The sequence below is a fragment of the Pristiophorus japonicus genome, chromosome 13 (assembly GCF_044704955.1).
Source record: "Pristiophorus japonicus isolate sPriJap1 chromosome 13, sPriJap1.hap1, whole genome shotgun sequence".
Taxonomy (NCBI): domain Eukaryota; kingdom Metazoa; phylum Chordata; class Chondrichthyes; family Pristiophoridae; genus Pristiophorus; species Pristiophorus japonicus.
The window spans coordinates 162941383-162966896 of NC_091989.1; the positions used below are offsets into that span (position 1 = coordinate 162941383).

General features: G+C 43.7%; 1 protein-coding gene across 1 annotated transcript in view; it reads left to right on the forward strand.

The window, feature by feature from the left end:
* The window catches only part of pkd1l2a (polycystic kidney disease 1 like 2a), a 215554-nt gene extending 193153 nt beyond the window's left edge, over positions 1-22401 (forward strand). The window contains exons 39-45 of the mRNA XM_070896864.1: positions 3745-3878; positions 7375-7502; positions 10513-10673; positions 12754-12964; positions 18627-18728; positions 20258-20389; positions 22303-22401. Of these exons, the coding sequence (XP_070752965.1) occupies positions 3745-3878; positions 7375-7502; positions 10513-10673; positions 12754-12964; positions 18627-18728; positions 20258-20389; positions 22303-22401 (967 nt within the window). The remainder of the gene's footprint in view (positions 1-3744; positions 3879-7374; positions 7503-10512; positions 10674-12753; positions 12965-18626; positions 18729-20257; positions 20390-22302) is intronic.
* The last annotated feature ends 3113 nt before the right edge of the window (positions 22402-25514 follow it).

A 25514-nucleotide genomic window follows, 5' to 3' on the forward strand; every position in this document is an offset into this window, starting at 1 on the left:
CTTTCCAGAATGGCTGACTTTTTTTTTACTGAAGCATGTGAATTATTGTGGGTGGTGTCATGTATTTTACATTATTATATATAACTGTATCCTAACATGCTATACATGACTGTAATAAGAGATGACCTGTAACCACCAGCATACCTTACCACCAGGGGTGCACTTGCAAGAGACAGGTATATAAGTACAGGTCTCAGGCAAGTACAGCATTCCAGAGCTGTGAAATAAAGGTGCAGGTCCAGAGTGACCTTGACTTCACTACATGCCTCGTGTGAATCTGTACTGAGGGGACAGGACTTTACAGTGGCAACGAGGATGGGATTACAGAATCCACAGAATGGCGAACAACGGATCAGATGAAAAGTACAATGCGAGAGACAATTGGGAGGACTTTATAGAAAGGCTCCAGCAAAGCTTTGTAACCAAAGACTGGTTAGGCGACGATAAGGCAGACAAGAGAAGAGCCCATCTCTTGACCAGCTGTGGCTCGAAAACATACGCTTTAATGAAGGATCTGTTGGCACCCGAGAAACCAGCAAGCAAGTCGTTTGAAGAATTGAGCACACTGGTAAGAGACCACCTGAAGCCAGCGAGCAGCCTACACATGGCCAGACACAGATTCTACAACTACACACGCTGTGTGGGCCAGAGCATACCCGACTGCGTGGCGGAACTTCGGAGGTTGGCTAGTTTATGTGAGTTCTCCGATGAACTGAGGAGAGAAATGCTGAGAGACTTTTTCATTGAAGGAATAGGCCACGCAGGCATATTCCGAAAGCTCATAGAGACCAAGAACCTGACCCTAGAGGCAGCAGCACTGGTTGCACAGACATTCTTGGTAGGGGAAGAAGAAACGAGGTTGATTTACAATGCAGGTACGACAACTAACAAAATATTGGAACAAGAAGTTCACAGCACTAAACAAGCTGCTACCCCCACACACAGACAAAACCGGGAGAACAGGCTCTCGACAGCAGGCAGAAGACATCAAGGGCCACAGGAACGGCCGTTCACACCTTATCAACCCACAATGCGATCAATCAACTACAAACTGAAGAAGCTCAAGAGAGATCAGCCAGGCGCAGCTCATTCTTTGGGAACACTTTGAACAATGGAACAGGTCTGTGCTGGAGGTGTGGGGGTGGGCACTCGTCACCGGGATGTCGACTTCAGCAGGCTGTTTGCAGAAATTGTGAATATACAGGGCATTTGGCCCGCATGTGGAAAAAAACAGCAGCTTGGCTGGTATACGAATCGGATGGGTCGGAAAGCGGACCAGAAGATGGTGGGGACAGTACCCTGGACACCGATGTACAGCGGGTCAACACGATCAATGGCCGCTGCTCTTACAACAGGACGCCTCCTATAATGATGAAGGTCCTACTCAACGGGATATCTGTCAACATGGAGCTGGATACGGGAGCGAGTCAATCTCTCATGGGCGCTCAACAATTTGAACAACTGTGGCTGCATAAAAGAGACAGACCAAAACTCACAAGGGTCGACACCAAACTAAGGACATATACCAAAGAAATTGTACCAGTCCTCAGCAGCGCCATGCTCTCTGTCACATACAAAGGGACAGTGAACCGACTTCCCCTGTGGATTGACCCCAGAGACCCCCCAGCACTGCTGGGGAGAAGCTGGCTGGCAAAACTAAACTGGAAATGGGATGATGTCCATGCCATGTCATTAGAGGAACGGCCCTCCTGCTCAACAGTTATAAAGCGATTTGAACATCTCTTTCAGCCAGGTGTGGGCACTTTCAAAGAGGCCAAAGTCAAAATCTACATCACACAGGATGCTAGACCGGTCCATCACAAGGCCAGAGCTGTACCCTATGTGATGAGGGAAAAGATTGAACATGAACTACACAGGCTTCTGCGGGAAGGCATTATATCACCTGTGGAATTTAGCGACTGGGCAAGTCCCATCGTCCCAGTCATGAAGCCTGATGGATCTGTACGAATCTGTGGGGCCTACAAATCTACCATAACCAGAATCTCCCTACAGGACCAGTACCCGCTGCCCAGAGTGGAGGACTTATTTGCCACATTGGCTGGAGGTAAACTTTTCTCAAAATTAGACCTCACATTTGCGTATATGACGCAAGAATTGACCAAGAAATTAAAACCCTTTCACAGGCGCATGCATGAGCTATCACTACAAGCAGACTGCCTGATGTGGGGCAGCCGAGTAGTCATGCCTCTGCGAGGCAGAGAGGCATTTGTCCGGGAGCTCCACCACGAGCACCCAGGGATCGTTCTCATGAAGGCCATAGCCAGATCCCATGTCTGGTGGCCTGGTATTGACGCGGACTTGGAGCTCTGCGTCCGAAGGTGCACCATTTGTGCCCAACTCAGCATGGCCCCAGGGAGGCTCCACTGAGCCCCTGGCCCTGGCCTACCAAACCGTGGTCGTGGGTGCACGTAGACTATGCGGGTTCATTCATGGGCAAAATGTTCCTCGTAGTTGTAGATGCATTTTCAAAGTGGATCGAATGCACCATTTTAAACTCGAGCACAACCTCCACCACTGTGGAGAGCCTCGCAACCATGTTTGCAACGCACGGAATCCCTGACATATTGGTCAGTGACAATGGTCCGTGCTTCACCAGCGCAGAATTCCAAGACTTTATAATTGACCACAGCATAAATCACGTCAAGACGGCACCGTTCAAGCCGACCTCCAACGGCCAGGTGGAGAGAGCAGTGCAAATCATTAAACAAGGCATGCTTAAAATCCAAGGTCCCACGCTGCAGGGTCGCCTGTCGCAACTGCTGCTGGCATACAGATCTCGTCCGCACTCACTGACTGGGATCCCTCCCCCGTGCAACTGTTGATGAAAAGGACTTTAAAAACAAGGCTCTCATTAATCCTCCCAGACATGCACGAAATCATTGAGGCAAAGCGCCGTAAGCTGACTAAGTACCATGACAGAAATTCGAGGGGGAGATGGAATGAGATAGGGGACAAAGTGTTTGTACTAAACTATGGCAGGGGTCGCAAATGGCTTGCAGGGACAGTAACGGGCAAGGAAGGAAACAGGCTACTGGTAGTACAAATGGACAATGGCAAAACCTGCCGGAGGCATGTAGACCAAGTCAAAAGCAGATTTACCAACAACACTGCGGAACCAGAGGCAGACTACAACGTGGAACTCGCACCACACCTGGTGGACAGACAAAGGGAACAACCTGAGGAAAGGGCAATCCCAACAAACAGCCCAGGTGAGTCAACAACAATCACACCAATCGAAACAGACATCCCAGGCGAGATACCAGCAACCACACCCAAAGAAAAACAGACACCAAGGCAAACAACTGAACCACAACAAAGATGCTCCATGCGAGACCGTAGACCACCTGAGAGACTGAACCTATAACGACAATAAGTCCTTGGGGGAGGATGATGTCATGTATCTTTCATTATTATATATAACTGTATCCTAACATGCTATACATGACTGTAATAAGAGATGACCTGTAACCACCAGCATACCTTACCACCAGGGGTGCACTTGCAAGAGACAGGTATATAAGTACAGGTCTCAGGCAAGTACAGCATTCCAGAGCTGTGAAATAAAGGTGCAGGTCCAGAGTGACCTTGACTTCACTACATGCCTTGTGTGAATCTGTACTGAGGAGACAGGACTTTACAGGTGGGACATGTAACCAGTGCTGTTTCATTACATAGTCATGATATATTCAGTGATGTATATATATTTTTTTCTTTATTCCACAGAGTTCTCCAATATATATTTGACAATACTTGGCTGGACACCTACACGAGAGCCATCTTTGTGGAATTCACAGTTTATAATGCAAATGTGAATCTTTTCTGCATTGCCACGCTAATATTGGAAAGCAATGCTGTAGGTACGAATTGATACCTGACACTATTAAGACACTTTTGCCTTATTGGACAGTCATCAGCAACAAAAGCACACAGCAGCTGGACTATCGAGCATTATTGCAGAACTTTTTCCAAGTGGTTCTACAATATAAATAGGTCATAAATTTACAGTTGTCTCTAGCTGCATCTTCTAGTTTTGTCCCCTGAGTTACGGTACCAGTAATTAAGGATGTTTGTATCTCCCTGTTACCGACAGCACTCACTAGTATCAACAGCCCAACCTACAGTCTTTCAACAGCAGCATAGATCCAATTTGTTTGTGGGCCCAGAGGTCTGCCATCAGAGAGTGGTGCACGGAAAATGTTTTAACATCCCACTCCTGACACCTAGGAGATATAAGTGTATCCCACAGTGTTACGGCCTTTATTAATGGGGTGATGTAGGTATTGCGAGAATGATCGACAATTTGTGCAAGTGTTAGGACGGTGGTAGAGAATAAATTACTATGAGCAGCTCTATGTTTTGGGAGAATCGGCGTGTGCTTGGCAAATGGTATTTAACATGGACAAATGCAGCGTGATGCATGGGAGTGGGACCAACCCCAAATATACACACACCTTACACGGAACAGATCTGAAGCTTGAAGCGAGAAAAAGATCTTGGTGTCATTGTTCATAATTCTTACAGGTTCATGACCAATGGTGTGAGCTATAATAAAAGTAAATTGGGTACTGGGCTGCATTCACAGGATTATTCAATATAAAATTAAACATAACATTTTGTTCCTGTACTAGACCTTGGTTAGGCTCATTTAGAATACTGTGTCCAGTTTTGATGCCCTCACATGGTGGGTGATATTGAGGCATTGGAAAAAATTCAGAGTACAGCTATAAAATTGATTCCCAGTTTAAAACATCTTAGCCACCCAAAGAGCTTAAAAAGCTAGGTCTGTATACTTTAGAGAAGTGAAGACTCAGGACCAATTTAATTGAGGTTTATAAGACAATGAAGGGCCTAGATTGTGTTTACATTGACAAATTATTTCAATTAGATAGGTTGGGGAAAACCTAGATCACCTTTATAAGTTACACAAGGGTAGAACTAGGTTAGATGTTAAACACTTCTAGTTTCCCAGTGAAAAGTATACCTATGGAATAAGTTGCCATTTCCTGCGGTGGGTGCTGATTCACTGAGTATCTTCGAAAGAGAGCGAGATCGGATCCAGATTGAGGCAGAGATCATGTCATACAAAAGCTGGGGACCAGGTAATACAACCATGGACTCCTGAACTAGTTTTGATCATCTATAGAGTTTTAATGGGATTTTAAAAATCTGTTTTTTTTGCCTCAGCCAGGAGATTACACATCTCCTGATGGGTAGAGAGTGTCTGAACTGTGATGAATAAGGCATCACAACTTTATGGGGCAGGCTGGATGGACAAGCTGGTCTTTCCCTGTCTGACATTTTTATATAATCGAATGGATCGGATGCTTCCGCTCATGGCCCACTAAAATGTGCTGATCCAGCTGAGTCCCCAGACCTACTGTCAGCATCATGACACATTTCATGCTTCATGGGATTGCAGAGATCATTAAAACAATAAAATGCCTGCACTTCCTCAAAACACTATACTAATGTAGTTAAAAATAGTTTACAAGACTCAGGGGGCCAGAAAATCAACAGGCTGACAATTTTTTGCAAGGTTATATATTCAGATAAAACCTTGATGTCTGTGCCTGAACATTGGGAGAGGTATTGGTGAGGACACACCTGGAATACTGCGTGCAGTTTTGGTTTCCATATTTATGAAAGGATATACTAGCTTTGGAGGCAGTTCAGAGAAAGTTCACTAGATTGAATTGGGGATGAGGGGATTGACTTATGAGGAAAGGTTGAGTGGGTTGGGCCTCTACTCATTGGAATTCAGAAGAATCAGAGGTGATCTTATCGAAACGTATAAGATTATGAGGGTGCTTGACAAGGTGGATGCAGAGAGGATGTTTCCACTGATGGGGGAGACTAGAACTAGAGGGCATGGTCTTAGAATAAGGGGCCACCCATTTAAAACTGAGATGAGGAAAAATTTCTTCTCTACAAGCCCAGTTGATCCAGTCACTGACATATGAGGAGGGACTGGATCAACTGGGCTTGCATCCACTGGAGTTTAGAAGAACGAGAGGGAATCTCATAGAAAAATATAAAATTCTGACGGGATTGGACAGGTTAGAGGCAGGAAGAATGTTTCCGTTGCTGGGGAGTTCCTGAACCAGCGGTCACAGTCTAAGAATAAGGGGTAAGCCATTTAGGACCGAGATGAGGAGTAACTTCTTCACTCAGAGAGTGGTTAATTCTCTACCGTAGAAAGTTATTGAGGCCAGTTCATTAGATACATTCAAAAGGGAGTTAGATATGGCCCTTACGGCCAAAGGGATCAAGGGGTATGGAGAGAAAGCAGGAAAGGGGTACTGAGGTTGAATGATCAGCCATGTTCTTATTGAATGGCGGTGCAGGCTCGAAGGGCCGAATGGCCTGCTCCTACACCTAATTTCTATTTTTCTATGTTTCTCTCAGAGGGTTGTAAATCTGTGGAATTCGTTGCCTCAGAGAGTTATGGAAGCTGGGACATTGAATAAATTTAAGACAGAAATAGACAGTTTCTTAAACGATAAGGGAATAAGAGGTTATGGGGAGCGGGTGGGGAAGTGGAGCTGAGTCCATGGTCAGATCAGCCATGACCTTATTGAATGGCGGAGCAGGCTTGAGGGGCCGTATGGCCTACTCCTGTTCCTATTTCTTATGTATCTATATTTCACTCTGGCCTGTGAAGAATGGCACCAGGTGATATTATAAATGAGAGAGAGTGGAGCACAGAGATTATTGTAACATCCCAGTCCTGACAGCTGGGAGGTACAAGCACCGTGAAATATTGCTGCAGTTTTCTTTATGATGATGTGAGAAGTAGCAGCTGGAGGCAATTGTTACAAGTTAATTATTTATATTGGACAACTATTTGGAGAAGTTGTTCTGCAGTCATGGCTGAGGGATGGGGTCAAAGGGCTGCAGCGAGTTGTTCATTCAGCTCGCATTTTTTCTCATTAAATGCACATGTGCAATTTCAACAAAGGTTAGTTTCATCTCCCAATGAAATTAACTGAAGTTGAAATCAGCGTTCTACTTTTAATATGGAAAAAAAAGGGGCCAGATTTAAGGATGTGTTGTCTGGGTTTGGCTTGCTCGGGGGGCTGGGGAAGTTGTCGCTGATGTACTCTTGCAGCTGTTGGCAGCCCACCATAGCTATGCAAATTACTCTCTCCTTGGATTTTGGGGTGGGGGGGGTCTCTGGCCTTGAGCGAGAGTGTGTGGCGGTTCATGCCTGTGGAGTGTCAGGGTCACAAGAATTTCCAGCCCCGAGTCTATAAACAGAGTCAGGAATCCGGGGTTGAGTCTGGGTCCCCTTGCGTTCCATTAAAATTTGTGTGTCCTATCAAACAACGCACTGATTTCTGTTATGTTTCGCAGGGGCCTTCTTTACACACACTGATCTTCAGAGTATCCGTCTCTATCAGTACACGGATGGGCTGCACATTTTTGTTGTTGCAGCTGAAGTGGTGTATTTCCTCTTCCTCTTCTATTACATGGTGATTCAGGTAAGTCTGCGGGAACGTAAACATTGCCAGACACCGTACAATCGGTGATGAATGACCAGGATTGAGAGACACTGTTCTCATAAAATGTAATCATGTAATAAGGAGAGATTTTGTTCTCACTGTGCATTCTGTCACTAACACAAACATTAATGAAGATTTGTCGTGTCACAATAACATAATGTTCAGTGGGCTGAGGCAAAAATTAAGTGGCACTCATTAAAATTGACATTCTCATTGAAATATATACCTGTCATGGTTTTACACTGACATTATTATACTGGAGTGGCAGCAATGACAGCACATAGAATCATAGAATGATACAGCACAGAAGGAGGTCTTTGAGCCCAGCATGCCTGTGATGGCTCGTTGGTAGTGCTATCTAATTAATCCCACTCCCCTGTTATTTCCCCATAGCCCTGTAAATTTCTTCTCTTCAAGTGTATATCCAATTATCTTTGGAATGTTACTATTGAATCTGCTTTCCATCACCCCTTCAACAACTCACTGTGTAAAAAAAAATGTTTCCTCATGTCCCGTCTGGTTCTTTTGCCAATCACTTTAAACCTGTCTCCTCCAGTTACCAATCCTTCTGCCACTGGAAACAGTTCTCTTTAATTACTCTATCAAAACAAGTCATGATTCTGAACACCTCTATCAAATCTCCTCTGAACCTTCTCTGCTCTAAGGAGAACAACCCCAGCTTCTGCACATAACTGGTGCAAGAGCAGCCATTACTACAGCTGTGACTACTCTAAGTAACTGGCACTGTCTTTGTGAAATGCTGTGAAGTAAAACAGAACTAGTGGGCTACGATTTTCCACTCCAGCGGAGCAGGAGATCATCCTGTTCCATTGTTTTACTTGTGACATCACTGATTTTCCAGTGTAAGGTTACTTAACTCATTGTCAGCAGTATTCTGGTAGGATTCCCACCTCTACTGGGGAGGATTGAAAATGGAAACGCCATGCCTCAGACACCTGCTCCAGTGTTGCATAGCAGTGGCCTCCAGTCCCCATAGGTTTTTTTTTAAAATTCTGTAAAAATACTGCCGTAGCCTATGCAATAGATAACATCCTCCAACCCAATGGAAGCCTGGACATCAGGAACACACTGCCCCCACCCCCACCCTATCCCCGCTGCCATTAGCAATCCTGGATGCTAAGAATGCTTTGCAGTGATCAGTGGCTGTGGTTGCTGGAATGCAAATTAAAAAAAAGACTTGCATTTATATAGCGCCTTTCACGACCTCAAGACATAGCAAAGCGCTATACAGCCAATGAAGTACTTTTTGCAGTGTAGTTACTGTTGTAATATAGGCAGCAAATTTGCACACAGCAAGCTCCCACAAACAGCAATGTGATAATGAGCAGATAATCTGCTCCAGTGATATTGATTGAGGGATAAATATCGGCTAGGACACCAGGGAGAAATCCCCTGCTCTTCTTCGAAATAGTGGCATGGGATCTTTTACATCCACCTGAGAAAGCAGACAGGGCCGTAGGTTATTATCTCATCTGACCGATGGCACCTCTGATTCCCTCAGTACTGCACTGGAATGTCAGCCTAGATTTTTGATGTCACACGATGTATTCACACCACTTGCGTCTAATCTGAATGCACGCGCACATCCCGTGTCACTCCCAAAAAATCTTGGAAGTGATGGGGGCTGGTGGAATTGCTCCACTACTGATTTCCTGCCCACCCCCATATCTGCTGGAGTAACTTGAAGGAGTTGGAGGACAAGAGGCAGGTACATGTAATATAAATTAGAGCCTATGCGATCTCTGGGGCTAATTTCAATCGCTTAAAGGGGTTGGAGAGGAATTTTCAAATCTTTTCTTTAATTAGCCAGCATTTCCACAAAGTCTTTTGCTTGTCCCATGAGGTTTCATGGCTCCAGGCAGGTGATGGGGTGCCTGCACTAAGCATCATAGTTACATGGGACAGGCTAGATGGACCAGTGAGTCTTTTTTTTTATTCGTTCACAGAATGGGGACTTCATTTATTGCCCATCCCTAATTGCCCTTGAGAAGATAGTGGTGGTGAGCTACCTTCTTGAACTGCTGCAGTCCATTTGGTGATACATCTTTGTAGCAATTTGGTACAACTCAGAGAGCTGTTAAGAGTCAATCACATTGCTGTGGGTCTGGAGTCACATGTAGGCCAGTCCGGGTAAGGACGGCAGATACCCTTCCCTAAAGGACATTAGTGAACCAGTTGGATTTTTACGACAATGGTCATCATTACTGATACTAGCTTTTTATTCCAGCTTTATATAGTTCACTGAATTTAAATTCCCCAGCTGCCATGGCGGGATTTGAACTCATGTCTCTGGATCATTAGTACAGGCCTCTGGATTATTAGTCCAGTAACATAACCACTATGCTACCATTCCTGCCGTTTTCTTGTCCGTCCTGTGTGTAGCTCCAGTGGGAGATCCCGCAGGTAGTGTTGTGTGGCTGTTATCCTAGGCTTAATATGGGCTTATAGGGAGTAATCTTAACCCCCCAAATTGGCTGGGTTTGTTTCAGATGAGAGGTTAAAAAGTTAAAAAATCTGAAACAGGAACCAAACCTGCCCATTTCTGGTTTAATAGAGGCGGGACGAGGGTCAATCAGGCTGGCTGTCAGGCAGGAAACCTACAGAAATGTTTTTAAGTTGTTGCAGGACATTCCGGGTTTCCCGTCCAATGCTCCACGCCCCTTCCCCTCCCCCCCCCCCCCCCCCCACAACCCAGCACCAAATGCGCCTCCGAGATAAGATTGGGGCCACAGTGTCGCAGATTGAGTATTCGACTGCCTAAATATGAAGCTTCATTGGAGACACAGTTAAACTATAATTCATTTCTGATGAAGGGTAGGCACCCCAAACGTCATAGCCTATGTTTTCTCTTTACAGGTGCTGACTGACTTGCTGTGTATTTCCAGCATTTTCTGTTTTAACGTCAGACTTCCAGTATTTGTAAATTTTTTCTCTTGTACTTACAATTTGTTTTGTATGTCTTTCCCAGGGAAAACTACTGAAGGAGCAGAAATGGAATTATTTCAAAAGCAAATGGAACTTACTGGAGACAGCCATTATAATGATCAGTTGGAGCACGCTTTCTATATTCATAAAGAGAACAATTCTGGGAAAGCGGGACATTGAATACTATCACAATCACAGAATGGGGTACTCCTTAGTTTATCATTTATAGTTTATGAAAAGCAGAAGCTTTTAATTACTGTATCATTATACATTCTGGACATACAATTTTCCAGTATCAACTGTCGATTATTTCTCAATAAAAGAAAGACTTAAAGAAAGACTTGGATTTATATAGCGCCTTTCATGACCACCAGATGTCTCAAAGCGCTTTACAGCCAATTAAATACTTTTGGAATGTAGTCACTGTTGTAATGTAGGAAACCTGCATAATATCAAAAATAATAACCTGTGGTCATTAACATGCATTAAGGGTATTGAGTGAATTGGAATTAGGAAAAGACACAAAAACTGAATACCTGACTACAAATGTACACTTGGATTATAAAAATAATAGATACCACAGAGCAATGGGCTCAATTTTCCCCAAAGCATTTTTTTGCCGTACTTGAAGAGTTACGCCCGATTTTTTTGTGGGCCGAGTACGCCAAAAAAAATGTGTTGTAAGTTTCCCCTTAGGATCTCTTCATTTTGGCGTGGCCTAACCCGAGGGGGGTGGAGCCTTGATCTGCGCCAAAAAGATCGGGCTGCCATGGTAACCAGTGAGTTCTCCTGCCTGCCGGTGAGTTCGGTCAGTTCTCTATTACTGTTCTTATGGAGTATTTAATGTTTATTCACAAAGTGATGAACCTATACAACTTTATAGAACTGCCAGTATTTTTGAACTAAATAATTCTCATTGGTAAAATAATTGAGTGTGGTGCATTGGAGCACTAATGCATGCACTCTGTGACTTCTCCTGCCTGCCGGCACGATCTCTTGAGCTCTCCTGCCTGCCGGTGATTTCTATCAGTTCTACTGCCTGCCCCCTAACCCTGCCGAGTGGCCCCCTGATGTGATCTCTTAGTGCTCCTGCCTGCCGGTGATTTCTATCAGTTCTCCTGCCCGCCCCTAACCCTGCCGAGTGGCCTCCTGATGTGATCTCTTAGTGCTCCTGCCTGACGTTGATTTCTATCAGTTCTCCTGCCTGCCCCTAGCTCTGGCCGAGTGGCCTCCCGGTCCGCTCCCCCGTCCCTAACCCAGGCCTAGTGGTCTCCTCCCTCCCGGTCAAAGGCTTCCCCCCACCCCCTCTCCCTCCCCCCACCTCTCTCTTCCTACCCCATCTCTCTCTCCCCCTCTCTCTTACCTTTCCTGCCACTGCTGTCTGGGCATCTGCTGCACTTACCTGCGCCGATCTCCTTACCTGCGCCAATTTCTTTAACTCTCCGCAAGGGTTTTCTCAAGTGGCCACATACGCTGGCCTAAGTAGAAATGGAATAACTATTAGCTGGCTAAAGTTGCCTAAATGGCCAGAACTGGCGCAGGTGGCTGGTAACGCCCCCTTTTGAGAAAAAAAACTAAACTAAAAAAAAACGTAACTGGTACAAATTGATTGGGAATACTGGGGATTTTTAAGTTACGCCAGGAAAAGCAGCCTACTCCAAAAAAAATGGAGCAACTCCTGGCCAAAACTGAGCCCATATATAACAGTACTACTAATTAATCTTAAGGTTCAGGTGACAGATGTAAGCCACTAAAGCACTGCTATCTGCTTGTCATCTTGAGTGACTCACTTAGGCATGTAAACACTGCAAGATAGCAATTATGCTCCATCTATGTGTACGTACTGCTATTCCATAGGGTTTTGCTGTGATTTTTTTTTCTATGCAATTTTCAGTTCCTCTTTCATCATGATATTTAGCCTCATTCTCTCTCCCTCTAATACTGCTTCATATCCTACCTATCTCGCCAGTGTTCTCACATCCAGTCATTCATTTCCCCTGCCCTTTCTTGGTGAGGATGAGGGAGAGTGTAATGAATGTGATGAAGCAGAATTTTTCCATCCTGACTACACATGAAACCACTCTCTAACCACCAAGAGAATACTGAATTAATATGTTGTTTACGATAAAAGTCTGATTGTTAACTTCGCATGTCCGAACTTAAAATGACACATTTATTTCCAGAACCGTTGCTTAAATCATGAAACTTGTCTAAAGGACATGTGTACTGCTAAGTATTGTTATTGAGGAGATGTTTCATCTCCATTTTGCTGTGTTTCTTACAGGTTTGTAAGTTTCTATGAGACTGCTATGGCAGATGCAATCATGGGTTACCTGATTGCCTTTCTAGTTCTTCTCGCAACTATCAAACTTTGGCATCTGCTGCGCCTTAACCCCAAGCTCAACATGATTACATCTACCTTAAGAAGGGCATGGGGTGACATCTCAGGATTTCTGACTGTCATTTTAATCATGTTCCTGGCCTATTCTGTTGCAGTAAGTAGTTACTATTGGTGGAGCAATATAATGTAGTTCCAAAGTGCCATTAGTTTTTAATTGAAGTTTAATAATGTCATGTATGTATGCTTGGGTTTACTAGCCACTAGGTGGCACCATTGTCGGAGGTCATTGGGCTGTGCGCACATGTGTGCGGCCTAGGTATAAAAGGCCAGCCATCTTGTAATGTAATCACGTTGGGCCCTAATAAAATAGAGCCAGGTTTGTACCTGTTCGGAGTTTACAGTATTCAGTTTATTGAGTTATTGCATTCACAACAAATAATTACAGTGCATTCTTCCTGAACTTGTTCCTTAGAAGTATATACCTCATAGAATTTCAGCCCAAGTTCAACTGATGTTTGTGGAGTATGAAGATTTATAGGATTAGATTTTCTGGTCATTTAGATTATTCCAAGCATTTATTATTCTTTGAATAAAGACGTTTCCATGCTGTTTTAATTTTACTTTGCACCCAATTTCATTTCTGGCACTAGTTTCAGGGGGCTCTTGGACAGCCTCCCACCTTCTAGCCGCCATAAACTTCAGCTCATCCAAAACTCTGCTGCCCGTATCCTAATACGCACCAGTGGGTAATTCAGGAGAAACTTCTTTACTCAAAGAATGTGGAACTCGCTACCATATGGAGCAGTTGAGGCAAATAGTAGAGATACATTTAAGGGAAAGCTAGATAAGCACATGAAGGAGAAAGGAATAGAAGGATATGCTGATAGGGTTAGATGACAAGGGGTGGGAGCCAGAGAGCAGGCTCATGTGGAGCATTAATGCCAGCATAAATCAGTTGGGTTGTATGGCCTGTTTCTGTGTTGTAGACTTTATGCTGACCTTAAATTGACTCCCGGTCTGGAAACCTATACATACATGTACATATGGTGTGGTTATACAATTAAATATTTTATTTACACCAATGAGCCTCCAGAGGTAGAACTACCAGACAATAAAACTGCTAAAGCTCTGCCAAATCCTTTTGGCATAAACTAGGAAAATTCTAAGCTATCAATCTAATATTACAATTTGCATTATTCAACCCTAACCATTTCGACAGGTGACAACTCTCTGGTGTCAGTAGCATTGGAAACACTGTGTTCCAGAGTATTTGAATCAAATTACTTCTCTATTTATCCTTATAATCTTTATCTTGTCCACAACCATACATTGGTCCATCTAATTTTCAATAGAATTAATTGATATAATTCACGTGATACAAAAACAACAAAAACTTGCAGTTATATAGCGCCTTTAACATAGCAAAACATCCCAAGGCGTTTAAAAGGAGCATTATCAATAAAAAGTTGACATTGAGCCATAGAAGGAGATATCAGGACATAACCAAAAGTTTGGTCAAAGAGGTAGGTTTTAAGGAGCATCTTGACAGAGGAGGGAGAGGTAGAAAAGAGAAGAGGTTTAGTGATGGAATTCCAGAGCTTCGGGCCAAGACAGCTGAAAGCACGTCTGGTAATAGTGGAGCGATTAAAATCGGATGCACAACATGCCAGAATTAGAGGAGCACGGAGATCTCAAAGGCTTGTAGGGCTGGAGGAGGTTACAGAGGTAGGGAGGGGCAAGGCCAAGGAGGGATTTAAAAACAAGGATGAAGATTTTAAAATTGAAGCATGCTGGACTGGGAGCCAGTGTAGGTTAGCGAGCACAGGGAGGATGGGTGAAGGGGACTTGGCGCGAGTTAAGATATGGGCAGCAGAGTTTTGGGTGAGCACAAGTTTATGTAGGGTGGAAGATGGGAGACTGGCCAGAAGAGCATTGGAATAGAGGTAATAAAGGCAAGGATGAGGGTTTTAGCAGCACATGAGCTGAGGCAGGGTCGGAGTCGGGCGATGTTATGGAGGTGGAAGTAGGCAGACTTAGTGATGGAGCCAATATGTGGTCGGAAGCTCCTCTAGGGGTCAAACATAACACCAAGGTTGCGAACGGTCACGATCAGCTTCAGACAGTTGCCAGGGAGAGGGATGGAAATGGTGGTCAGGGAACAGAGTTTGTAGCGGGGACTGAAGACAATAGCTTGGGTCTTCGCAATATTTAGTTGAAGGAAGTTTCTGCTTACCAAATACTGGATATCAGACAAGCAGTGTGAAAAATCAGAGACAGTGGAGGGATCGAGAGAGGTAGTGGTGAGATAGAGCTGGGTGTCGTCAGCGTCCATATGGAGCCTGATACTGTGTTCTCGGATAATGTTGCCGAGGGGCAGCATGTAGATAAGAAATAGAGGGGGCCAAGGATAGATCCTTGGGGGACTCCAGAGGTAATGGTATGGGAGTGGAAAGAGAAGCCAATGCAGGGGATTCTCTGGCTATGGATATGGTTCGATAGATAAGAATGGAACCAGGCAAGGGCAGTTCCACCCAGCTGGATAACAGAGGAAAGGCGTTGGAGGAGGATGATATGCTCATTGTGTTCAGTGCTGGGACCCCAACTATTTACAAGATACATTAATGATTTAGATGAAGGAATTGAGTGTAATATCTCCAAGTTTGCAGATGACACTAAGCTGGGTGGCGGTGCGAGCTGTGAGGAGGACGCTAAGAGGCTGCAGGGGGACTTGGACAGGTTAGGTGAATGGGCAAATGCATGGCAAATGCAGTATAATGCAGATAAATGTGAGGTTATCCACTTTGGTGGCAAAAACGGGAAAGCAGATTATTATCTGAATGGTGACAGATTAGTAAGAGGGGAGGTGCAACGAGACCTGGGTGTCATGGTACATCAGTCATTGACAGTAGGCATGCAGGTACAGCAGGCAGTAAAGAAAGCAAATGGCATGTTGACCTTCATAGCTAGGGGATTTGAGTATAGGAGCAGGAAGGTCTTGCTGCAGTTGTACAGGGCCTTGGTGAGACCACACCTTGAGTATTGTGTGCAGTTTTGGTCTCCTAATCTGAGGAAGGACGTTCTTGCTATTGAGGGAGTGCAGCGAAGGTTCACCAGACTGACTCCCAGGATGGCAGGACTGACATATGAGGAAAGACTGGATCAACTAGGCTTATTCTCACTGGAATTTAGAAGAATGAAAGGGGATCTCATAGAAACATATAAAATTCTGACGAGACTGGACAGGTTAGATGCAGGAAGAATGTTCCCGATGTTGGGGAAGTCCAGAACCAGGGGACACAGTCTAAGGATAACGGGTAAGCCATATAAGACCAAGATGAGGAGAAACTTTTTTACCCAGAGAGTTGTGAACCTGTGGAATTCTCTGCCACAGAAAGTTGTTGAGTCCAGTTCGTTGGACATATTCAAAAGGGAATTAGATGTGGCCCTTATGGCTAAAGGGATCAGGGGGTATGGAGAGAAGGCTGGGGTGGGGTACTGAGGTTGAATGATCAGCCATGATCATATTGAATGGCGGTGCAGGCTCGAAGGGCCGAATGGTCTGCTCCTGCACCTATTTTCTATGTTTCTATGTGTTGAAGGCTGCAGCTAGGCTGAGAAGGATAAGGAGGGATAGTTTACCATGGTCACAGTCATGTCGAATGTCATTTGTGACTTTGATAAGAGCCATTTCAGTACTGTGGCAGGGGCAGAAACCTGATTGGAGGAAGTCAAACATGGAATTGTGGGAAAGATGGGCATGGATTTGGGAGGTAATAACACACTCAAGGACTTTGGAGAATAAAAGGAGGTTGGAGATGGGGCAATAGTTTGCAAGGACAGAGGGGTCAAGGGTGGGGACAGTACCTGAGAAGAGGGAACCATTAACAACATTAGCTAACATGGGGGTCAGGAAGGGAAGTTGGGTAGTCAGCAGTTTGGTGGGAATCGGGCCAAGGAAGCAGGAGGTGGATCTCATGGACAAGATGAGCTCGGAGAGAGCACGGCAGGAGATGGGAGAGAATCTAGAGAAAGATGTGAGTTCAGGGGTAGGGCAGCGGGGAACATATGAGGAAGTTTGGCCTGGTGGACTAGGGGAAGGGAGGGTAAAGGCAGAAGCAGCTGAATGGCTGGTCTTGACCTTTGTGACAAATAAGTCCATAAGCTCCTCGCATTTGTTATTCGAGGTGAGGGTGGAGGAGGCAGTGAGGCTAGATTAAGCAGATGGAGAAGAGAAGCCGGGGGTTACCTTTGCATTCCAGGATGATGTTTGAAAAGCGAGCAGTTTTAGCAAGGGAGAACAGGACCCAATTGCTTTTTGTAATCCATCAAGATCTGGCAATGGAAGGTTAAACCAGTTGTCTGCCAAAGACGTTCAAATCTGTGTCCCTTGGACTTAAGGCACCTGAGATGAGGGGTATATTGGGGGAACAACTAGGATGAGAGAGAATAATGGTTTTAATGGGAACAAGGGCAAAAAAAGGTGGCGGAAAGTGTGTGATTGAGCAAATTGGTAGCCGCAGAAATGTCATGATGAATGCAGGGCCAAAGGCTAGATAATTCAGAATATGAAAGTGCAGTGGTAAGTGACTTGAGGGAGAGTTTTTTCCAGAGGTGGACAGAGAAAGAAGTGGGGTTGAGAGAAGGAATGGGGATGTGGGTGGAGAGTGATACAAGGAAGTGATCAGAGATGGCCTTAGCAGTGATGATCATGATGGGAGGAGTGAGGCCACATGAGATGGCAAGGTCGGGGGGGTTGGCCATGATTATGGGTAGGAGAGATTATATGGAGGGAGAGATTTAGGGAGGAAAGGAAGGCAGTGTACCCAGAGGAGAGAGAGCAAGAAGAGTTGAACACTCTGAAACCAACATAGTAAAATGTCCATTAATATTATCCACTTGTTTGACTGATTATTTGCTTAAACCTAGGATGCAGAATGCTGCATCACAAGTTTGATATCATTTTTTGTCTTTGTGTTCCATCAACCTGAACTGTTGTATGTTCAAGTTGGCTGCAATTATCCTTTAAATAATGTGATAACAGGCTTAGCTTTCTTTACCCCTTTGACTTTGAAACACCAGTAATTAGAAACTCATTGGGCTGTAATTAGTGGTCCCTACAGGCGGGTACAAGGTGCATATGCACCTGTAAGGGCCGCTCAAGATCCGGATTTTTGTGCGCGAAAACTCAGAACTTGCGATCTGTCAAGAATTTTCCCGGGAAAAGGACATCCGCGGGCGGAGAATTGGATTATTTGCACAACGTCCACTCAGTGAATGCCCGTGAAATTCTTACGCCTGGTAAAAGCAGACGTAAGGCCGGCTTTTACCAGCACGAAAGTTTAAAAAAACATAAAAATAAAATTTTAGCAATCACTTAAACATTAAAAACCCAGTGCAAATTAGCCCTGTTAAAACATGTATATTTTTCAAAAAATTACATTTTTGTTTTAAATATTTAATTAAATGCTATTTTAATTCATTTAAAATATGTAATGGTTTTTATTTTATTTATTTGCAGTGTAGATGTATTTTGGGGGTATTCCCATTCATGCGTATGGTGTTTCCATACATACGGAATCCCCATAAGCATGAATGAAGATCCCCTTCTTTCATTCGTTGTGTCGGCCCACATGATCTCAGGGACACCTGCGAACCTGGGCCTCTACCCGCGGGTACCCAGAGAGGTCCAGGACTGTGAATCTCTGCACCAGGTACACAGGCATTTTATTTTTTCAGATCGGAGGCATTTCCCCACGGGAAGCCTCCGACCGCAAATTCGGGGCCATTATTAATGCAACTGTATCTCTGTTCTACAGACAAATCTAATGTTTGGCTGGAGTATGTCCTCTTATAAAACCATATTTGATGCTGCAGAAACAATGATCAGTCTTCAATTGGGGATCTTCAACTACGAAGAGGTAAAGAAAGCAAAAATGTATTGCAAAAATAACTTTCTATTCAGAACAGGAGCTTGATTCTTATCTAATCTATAGCTGATGCATTTAAATCTGTTTCAGAAGGATTCACAGTTTAATGCTGTTGTCATTCATGTTGGTAGATTATATTTGACAGGGATAATAATCTGATTTCCTCTGAAACCATGGCCCAGGCACAGGTACATACACATAATAGAAATGTTGCATACACAGGTCTGTACACATGCAGCAACACCCCAGGTTTCAAAGAAAACTAAAGCAGCCAATGTTTTTTTTATTCATTCAAGGATGTGCGTGTCACTGGCAAGGCCAGCATTTACTGCCCATCCCTAACTGCCCTTGAGAAGGTGGTGGTGAGCCGCCTTCTTGAACCGCTGCAGCCCTTGTGGTGAAGGTATTCCCACAGTGCTGCTAGGGAGGGAGTTCCAGGATTTTGACCCAGCGACGATGAAGGAACAGTGATATATTTCCAAGGAGGGTGTGTAACTTGGAGAACTTGCGGGTGATGGTGTTCCCATGCACCTGCTGCCCTTTGAATGTTTTGAGAGTTAATTGGGAGCATCCAAACTCTCAAAAGAGTAAAAAAAAATGTTTTGCTTCAGTTTAAGAAGTGCCAACAAACCTGCTGAAAACTTTTAAAATCTGGCTCAACGTCACACTGCCTGGCATTTTCAAGTATGATTTAAGAGCATACCTTATGTAATGCAGAATTGAAATCATCCAGAATGGCTTCCTCAAAAGGATGTCATCGTACTGCAATGCAGGTTCAGATCATGACCTGACCCATGAGTTATACTATCAGAATTTTATTGCTATGAAGTGAAAATTGTAAAACAAAAGTAACAGTAAAGCTGCATCTTCCAAATCACACCTTTACAATGTCAATGATATTCTTCAGATAATTTGTTTGAAAAATCAATTTAACTACCACTATATTACACTTGGGTAATAAGCACCCTTGTATACTAGCTATGGCTACACTCACTTCAACACAAAGTCCTTTCACATTAGTGTGGATCTGGGTTCACCTCTACATCAGAGTAGAAAGTTCTATTTAAATAACCTTAGCGGTTAAACTGCGATTTAACTCTTCTTTCATCACACTAACCAAGAAATCACTGTTGTCGATATTAGCGGACAAATGTTTAATGTATTGGTATGTCCGTTATTTTAACAGAGGTGGTCAACTTATTTTGTACCTCTGTGTTGAAGTAGTGGACGGAGGAATGTTATACCATCATATCAAATAATCATCCATTAATATCATCAACATTTATTTCTAGGCTGCAGCGATATAAGAATCGACAGACACATTTTTTAATGTCTGGATACAAGGGTATGTTTTGTGAGGCCCTTTGTCACCAAAATGGAGCCTCACACACAATCAGTGTTGATCAGAAGATCTTTAATTTTGACCATTTTCACAAATAGTTTTAACATAAAAGAGATTAATCTATTTACAAAATAGCACAGTTTAGATTTGAACATATTTTTCTTCTTTACTTGACCAGGTATTGGACTATAACCCGATTCTGGGTTCATTTCTGATTGGCTCATGCATCATCTTTATGACATTTGTCGTCCTGAACCTCTTCATTTCTGTTATACTCGTGGCATTTAGTGAGGAGCAGAAGAATTACAAGGTTCGCGTTATAATTCTTTTGAAGCTTATTTTATTCATCTCTATATTACTTGTCAATTACATGAAGATTTGGCAGCATTTTAATAACTTCAATTACTTTTATTTACAGTATGCTTTTTTTTTAACTGAATCACTGTGGGCTGTGTGTGCTTGAGTCAGGATTTGTTTTTCCCATTTTCCCTCTCCTTTCCTGAAGGCATTGACTCAGCTCTCCATGGGCAACAGGAAGGCAGCTCTCTGTACTTCACACAAGTGGCCATTCTGCATGTGTGAATGGAGTCAGTGATTGTTGGTAAGCCATTCAGCCATGGATGAGCCTGATCTCCAACTTAGTTACGGATATACAATATACACCAATCTAAATCGTCACACCACAACCTGAATTTCAGGGTTTTTATGCCATTGGATTCACCAGTTTGAATTTGGCTATGAGGTCCATCTATTTAAATTTAGTTGCTGGCCTCAGCTTTTCAAACTTGACAAGATTGTTGATTTGGAAAGGATTTGGGATTTATCTATCCATGCGGGAGTAGCACTGAGAACAGACTTTTCCAAATAGTTATGTAAAATTTAAACAGGTGAACTCAGCGGCATAAGAAATATACAAATGTAAGAAATTGACGGGCAAGGAAAGAACAGCTGGTCCATCAAGCCTAGTCCATACCTCATTCTGGCTAGGGCTTCATGACAGAACACTTGGACCAAGTGATATTTATGAAGACACTTTTATTCCATATGATGTGATCTCTGCCCAAGTCGCAAACCAGTCCAGCTCCCTCTGTTTGGCATGCAGAGAGTCAGCACCCAGCATGCAACGTATTCCAGAGGCTCACTACTCTCTGGTGAGAAAAAATAAAGTATAACTGAAGATAAATGCAGAGTGCACAATGGAAGTAGACTGCAGGAAGTGGGGTATCACAGGGGCTTTATGGGTGGGTTAGCTAGGGCTCATTGGCCATGTTAAGCAGGAAGAAAACAAATGTTTTTGTGTGAAGTACTATTGGGTCTGTGTGGCTGAATTGTTTGAATGCTTTACAAGCGAAGAGTTCAATTTACACCGTGGTTCAGTGCATTGAACAGGTTGTTACCCTGGCATTTTACTGAGTGTTATATTAACATGTACCAAGAGAAGTGGATATTTTTGGCAAAAGGTGGGAAGGAAAGAAGAGGAAAAAAGAGCAGTCATGGGATTTCTTCCCTTCCTTCTCTGTATGAGCTTGGTGGCAGCAACATGAATAACACGTGGCATTAAAAAGCAGCAATATATGGAGGTAGCATTTCCATCTGAAGTATCGTCAGGGCCACGGCTGGTGATATGCCATGGCTGATTTCTTGTGTCATCCTGCTTTTCATGTCAGTTTTTAATTCCACTCTCCTGACTTGGCACTGGCAGAGCTGCATTGCCTACAATTGGTTTGTCTCATCAAAAGCACCAGTCGCCTGTTAAATGCTGATCTGCAAGCATTCTCCTTGCTGCTGACTTTAGCTCTGGCTCGCACTGCGCTCACAAGACCTGACTTCAGACAGCAGTGGCAACTACGCTACTTCTATTTATTGTGTGGCAGCTTCATTCTTACCATTCAGTAGCACACTCGAAATTAGGTTAGGATACAACAGAGATTCTGTAGTGGGTTTGAACTTTTAAATCAAACTTTCTGTTCCGTTTGATTACTGTAAATGGACAATTTATTTAAGAGCTTAAACAAGGCAGGTTCGGCCTTTTGACAACAACAACACTGACTCTCAGAAAAGTTGACAGCTGAGCTACAAAGCGCTAAATATTTGATTTTGTAATATTGTGAAAATCTAGCCTGAATGAATTAAAACTCTCTGGTGAAGTTGATTTTTGAAAATAGTATTTTTATGAAAATGTTTGAATATAATAAGGAACATTTATTGCTTTTTTCCTTTCAGGCTTCCGAAGAAGAAGAAATAGTTGAGCTAATGTTGACAAAATTCTGCAGCTTCTTGGGGATCAAATACAAGAAGGATTCCTGTCAGTCAGGAAGTTAACCGAATCAAACTCTTGGATTGCTACCGAGTAGGTAACATTCTACAATGTGTAATTTCTTTGATACTGAATAATTTAGTAGATTGTGAGTTTAAGAATATCGATAAAAATAAATGTAACGTGACATGTTACCAGTTAATATTCAAAGTAAACTGGGTCCTCTGCAAGTCTGTTTTGTTGTATTGCATCAATGTGCCTAAATAAAGTATATTAAAAAGCATTCATTGACCTAGTGTAGGCTTTTTGATTCCTACTCTCTATGGCCCAAATTTGCCCCGTTTTTTTTGGAGCAACTTGATTTTTCTGGAGTATCTTAAAAATCCCCATTCTGCACATTTAATTTGTGCCAGTGTAAGTGAGTTAGTTAGGATTTTTTTTAGTTTAATTTTTCTTTCAAAATGTGGCGTTACCAGCCACCTATGCCTGTTTTGGCCATTTAAGCCAGTTTGGACAGCGAATAGTTGCTCCAAATTAACTTAGGCCAGCGTATGTGGCCACTTGTGGCCGCACAGAAAACCCTTGCGGAGAGTTAAGAAATCAGCGCAGGTAGCCAGAGATGGGGGGGTGCGGGGAGAGGGAAGGGAAGCGGAGAGGACCTTGCAAAGCACTAAACACCTTCACAACAACATTCAAGAAGCATAAAAACCATCAATAATAAATAAAAAATTAAACAAGTCCTATCTTCCTAACTCGGCCCGGGAAGTCAGCAGGCTGACTCTTTCGAGGACTCTCCGAGGACTTCTCTCCGATGAATTCCAGGACTTCTCTCTGAGGACTTCTCTCCGATGAATTCCAGGACTTCTCTCCGACGACTTCCAGGACTTCTCTCTGAGGACTTCTCTCCGAGGACTTCCAGGACTTCTCTCCAAGGACTGATTGCTCTCTCCAAGGACTGAATGCTCTCTCCGTGGACTGATTGCTCTCGCCGAGGGACTTGACCTCTCCAAGGGACTTGACTTCTCTTCGAGGGACCGGACTTCTCTCTGAGGGAAGTCAGCGGCCAGCAGGCCACTCGGTCTGGGATAGGGGTGGAACGCGTTGGGTCCCACGCTGCAGGCACGCATCATCACAATCATGCGAAGAGCTACTGCGCATGCGCAAATGCTCTACTGCGCATGCGGACAGCTGCTGGCACTCTTTTAGGCAAAGGGCCCTAGCTCCGCCCACTAATGGACTCGCCACGCCAAGCCAAGCCCCGGGTGAGTTGGCAGAGGGGCCAGAATCCCGAGACATTTTTTTGGCGCCGTTTGGATCGTAGGAAGTTGTCACATCTCACGTGAGTGCACCGAAAAAAACGGGAGGGCCAAATTTGGGCCCTATGTGCCATATTAATTGTTGCATGTTAACAGCATTCACTACTGGGAACTAGGCGACAGGTTAGATTAGAACATTATCCTTTCTCCTGTGGTGTTCAAATCCACTCCAGAATCTTCACTGGTCCTAAACTAGTTCTTTCGCAATCACACATCTAGAACACAAAACTGTTCATAATTTGTCTCAAACTTACAATCTCACTGAGTCCATAAAGGCAGTGGTGAAGTAGGAAGAACTTAAGAATTTACATTTATATAGCGCTTTTCACAATCTCAGAATGCCTTAAGCACTTTACAGCTGATTAAGTACTTTTTAAGAGTTTAGGTACTATTGTAATGTAGAGAAATATTGCAGTCAATCTGCAAACAGCAAGATCCCACAAACAGCGCTGAGTTAATGATCAGATAATCTGTTTTTAGGTGTGGGTTGAGAGATATTCTCCAGGACACCGAGAAAACTCCCGTGCTCTTCTTTGATTAGTGGCGTGGGATCTTCTACGCCCACCTGAGAGGGAATACAAGACTTCGGTTTAACGTCTCATCCAAAAGACAGCACCTCTGTCAGTGCAGCACTCCCCCAGTACTATACTGAAGTGCCAGCCTACATTTTGTGCTCATGTTTCTGGAGCGGGATCTGAACCCATGACCACAGTTCTGTCTCAGAGGAAAGAGTGCTAAGCGAGTGCTGACATCGTAAATGAAAATGGAAGGATTATGCTGGTGTTGAGGATGGGGTACAGTGAAGAGAGCTTTAATCTGCATTTAGATAAGAGTTCAAATCCCACAATGGCAGCTGGGAAATTTAAATTCAGTTAATTAAATAACTCTGGAATAAAAAGCTGGTATCATTAATAGTGAGCATTGTCTTAAAAACCCATCTGGTTCACCAATGTCCTTTAGGGAAGAAAATCTGCCGTCCTTACCCGGTCTGGCCTATATGTGACTCCAGACCCATAGCAATGTGGTTGACTCTTAACTGTCCTCTGAAATGGCTTAACAAGTCACTCAGTTGTATAAGGGGGCTCACCACCACCACCTTCTCTAGGGCAATTAGGGATGGCCAATAAATGCTGGCCTTGCCAGCGATGCCCATATCCCGTGAATAAAAAAGTGTTCAATTCCCCACTACTGATGTGAACATGAATTTACAGGGTGCCACAATTTAAATTTGAAAGCATCTAAACAAATTATTCTACTTTCTATTTGACGCAAAAGTTCTGTGGACCATACACCTGAAATGAAATGTGAAATGCTTTGAAATGTGTGATTTGAGAGCCTGCAATTTTGTTGCTGGGTTGTTAGTTATGGAAAAAAACAAGCATTTTTTCATAGGGACATAAGAAATAGGGGCAGGAGTAGGCCAGTCGGCCCTTCATGCCTGTTCTGCCATTCAGTATCATCATGGCTGATCTTTCAGCTCAACTCCACTTTCCTGCACTATTCCCATATCCCTTGATTCCCTTACTATCCAAAATCTATCAATTTCTGTCTTGAATATACTCAACGACAGAGCCTTCACAGCCCTCTGAGGTAGAGAATTCCAAAGATTCACAACCCTCTGAGTGAAGAAATTTGTCTTAAATGGCCAATCCCTTATTCTGAGACTGTGATGCCTGGTTCTAGACTTCCTAGCCAGGGGAAACATCTTCCCAGCATCAAGCACTGTAAGAGTGTTGTATATGTCAATGAGATCACCTCTCATTCTTCTAAACTCTAGAGAATATAGGCCTAGCCTACTCAACATCTCCTCATAGGGCAATCCCACCCCACATCCCAGGAGTCAGTCTGGTGAACCTATGGCA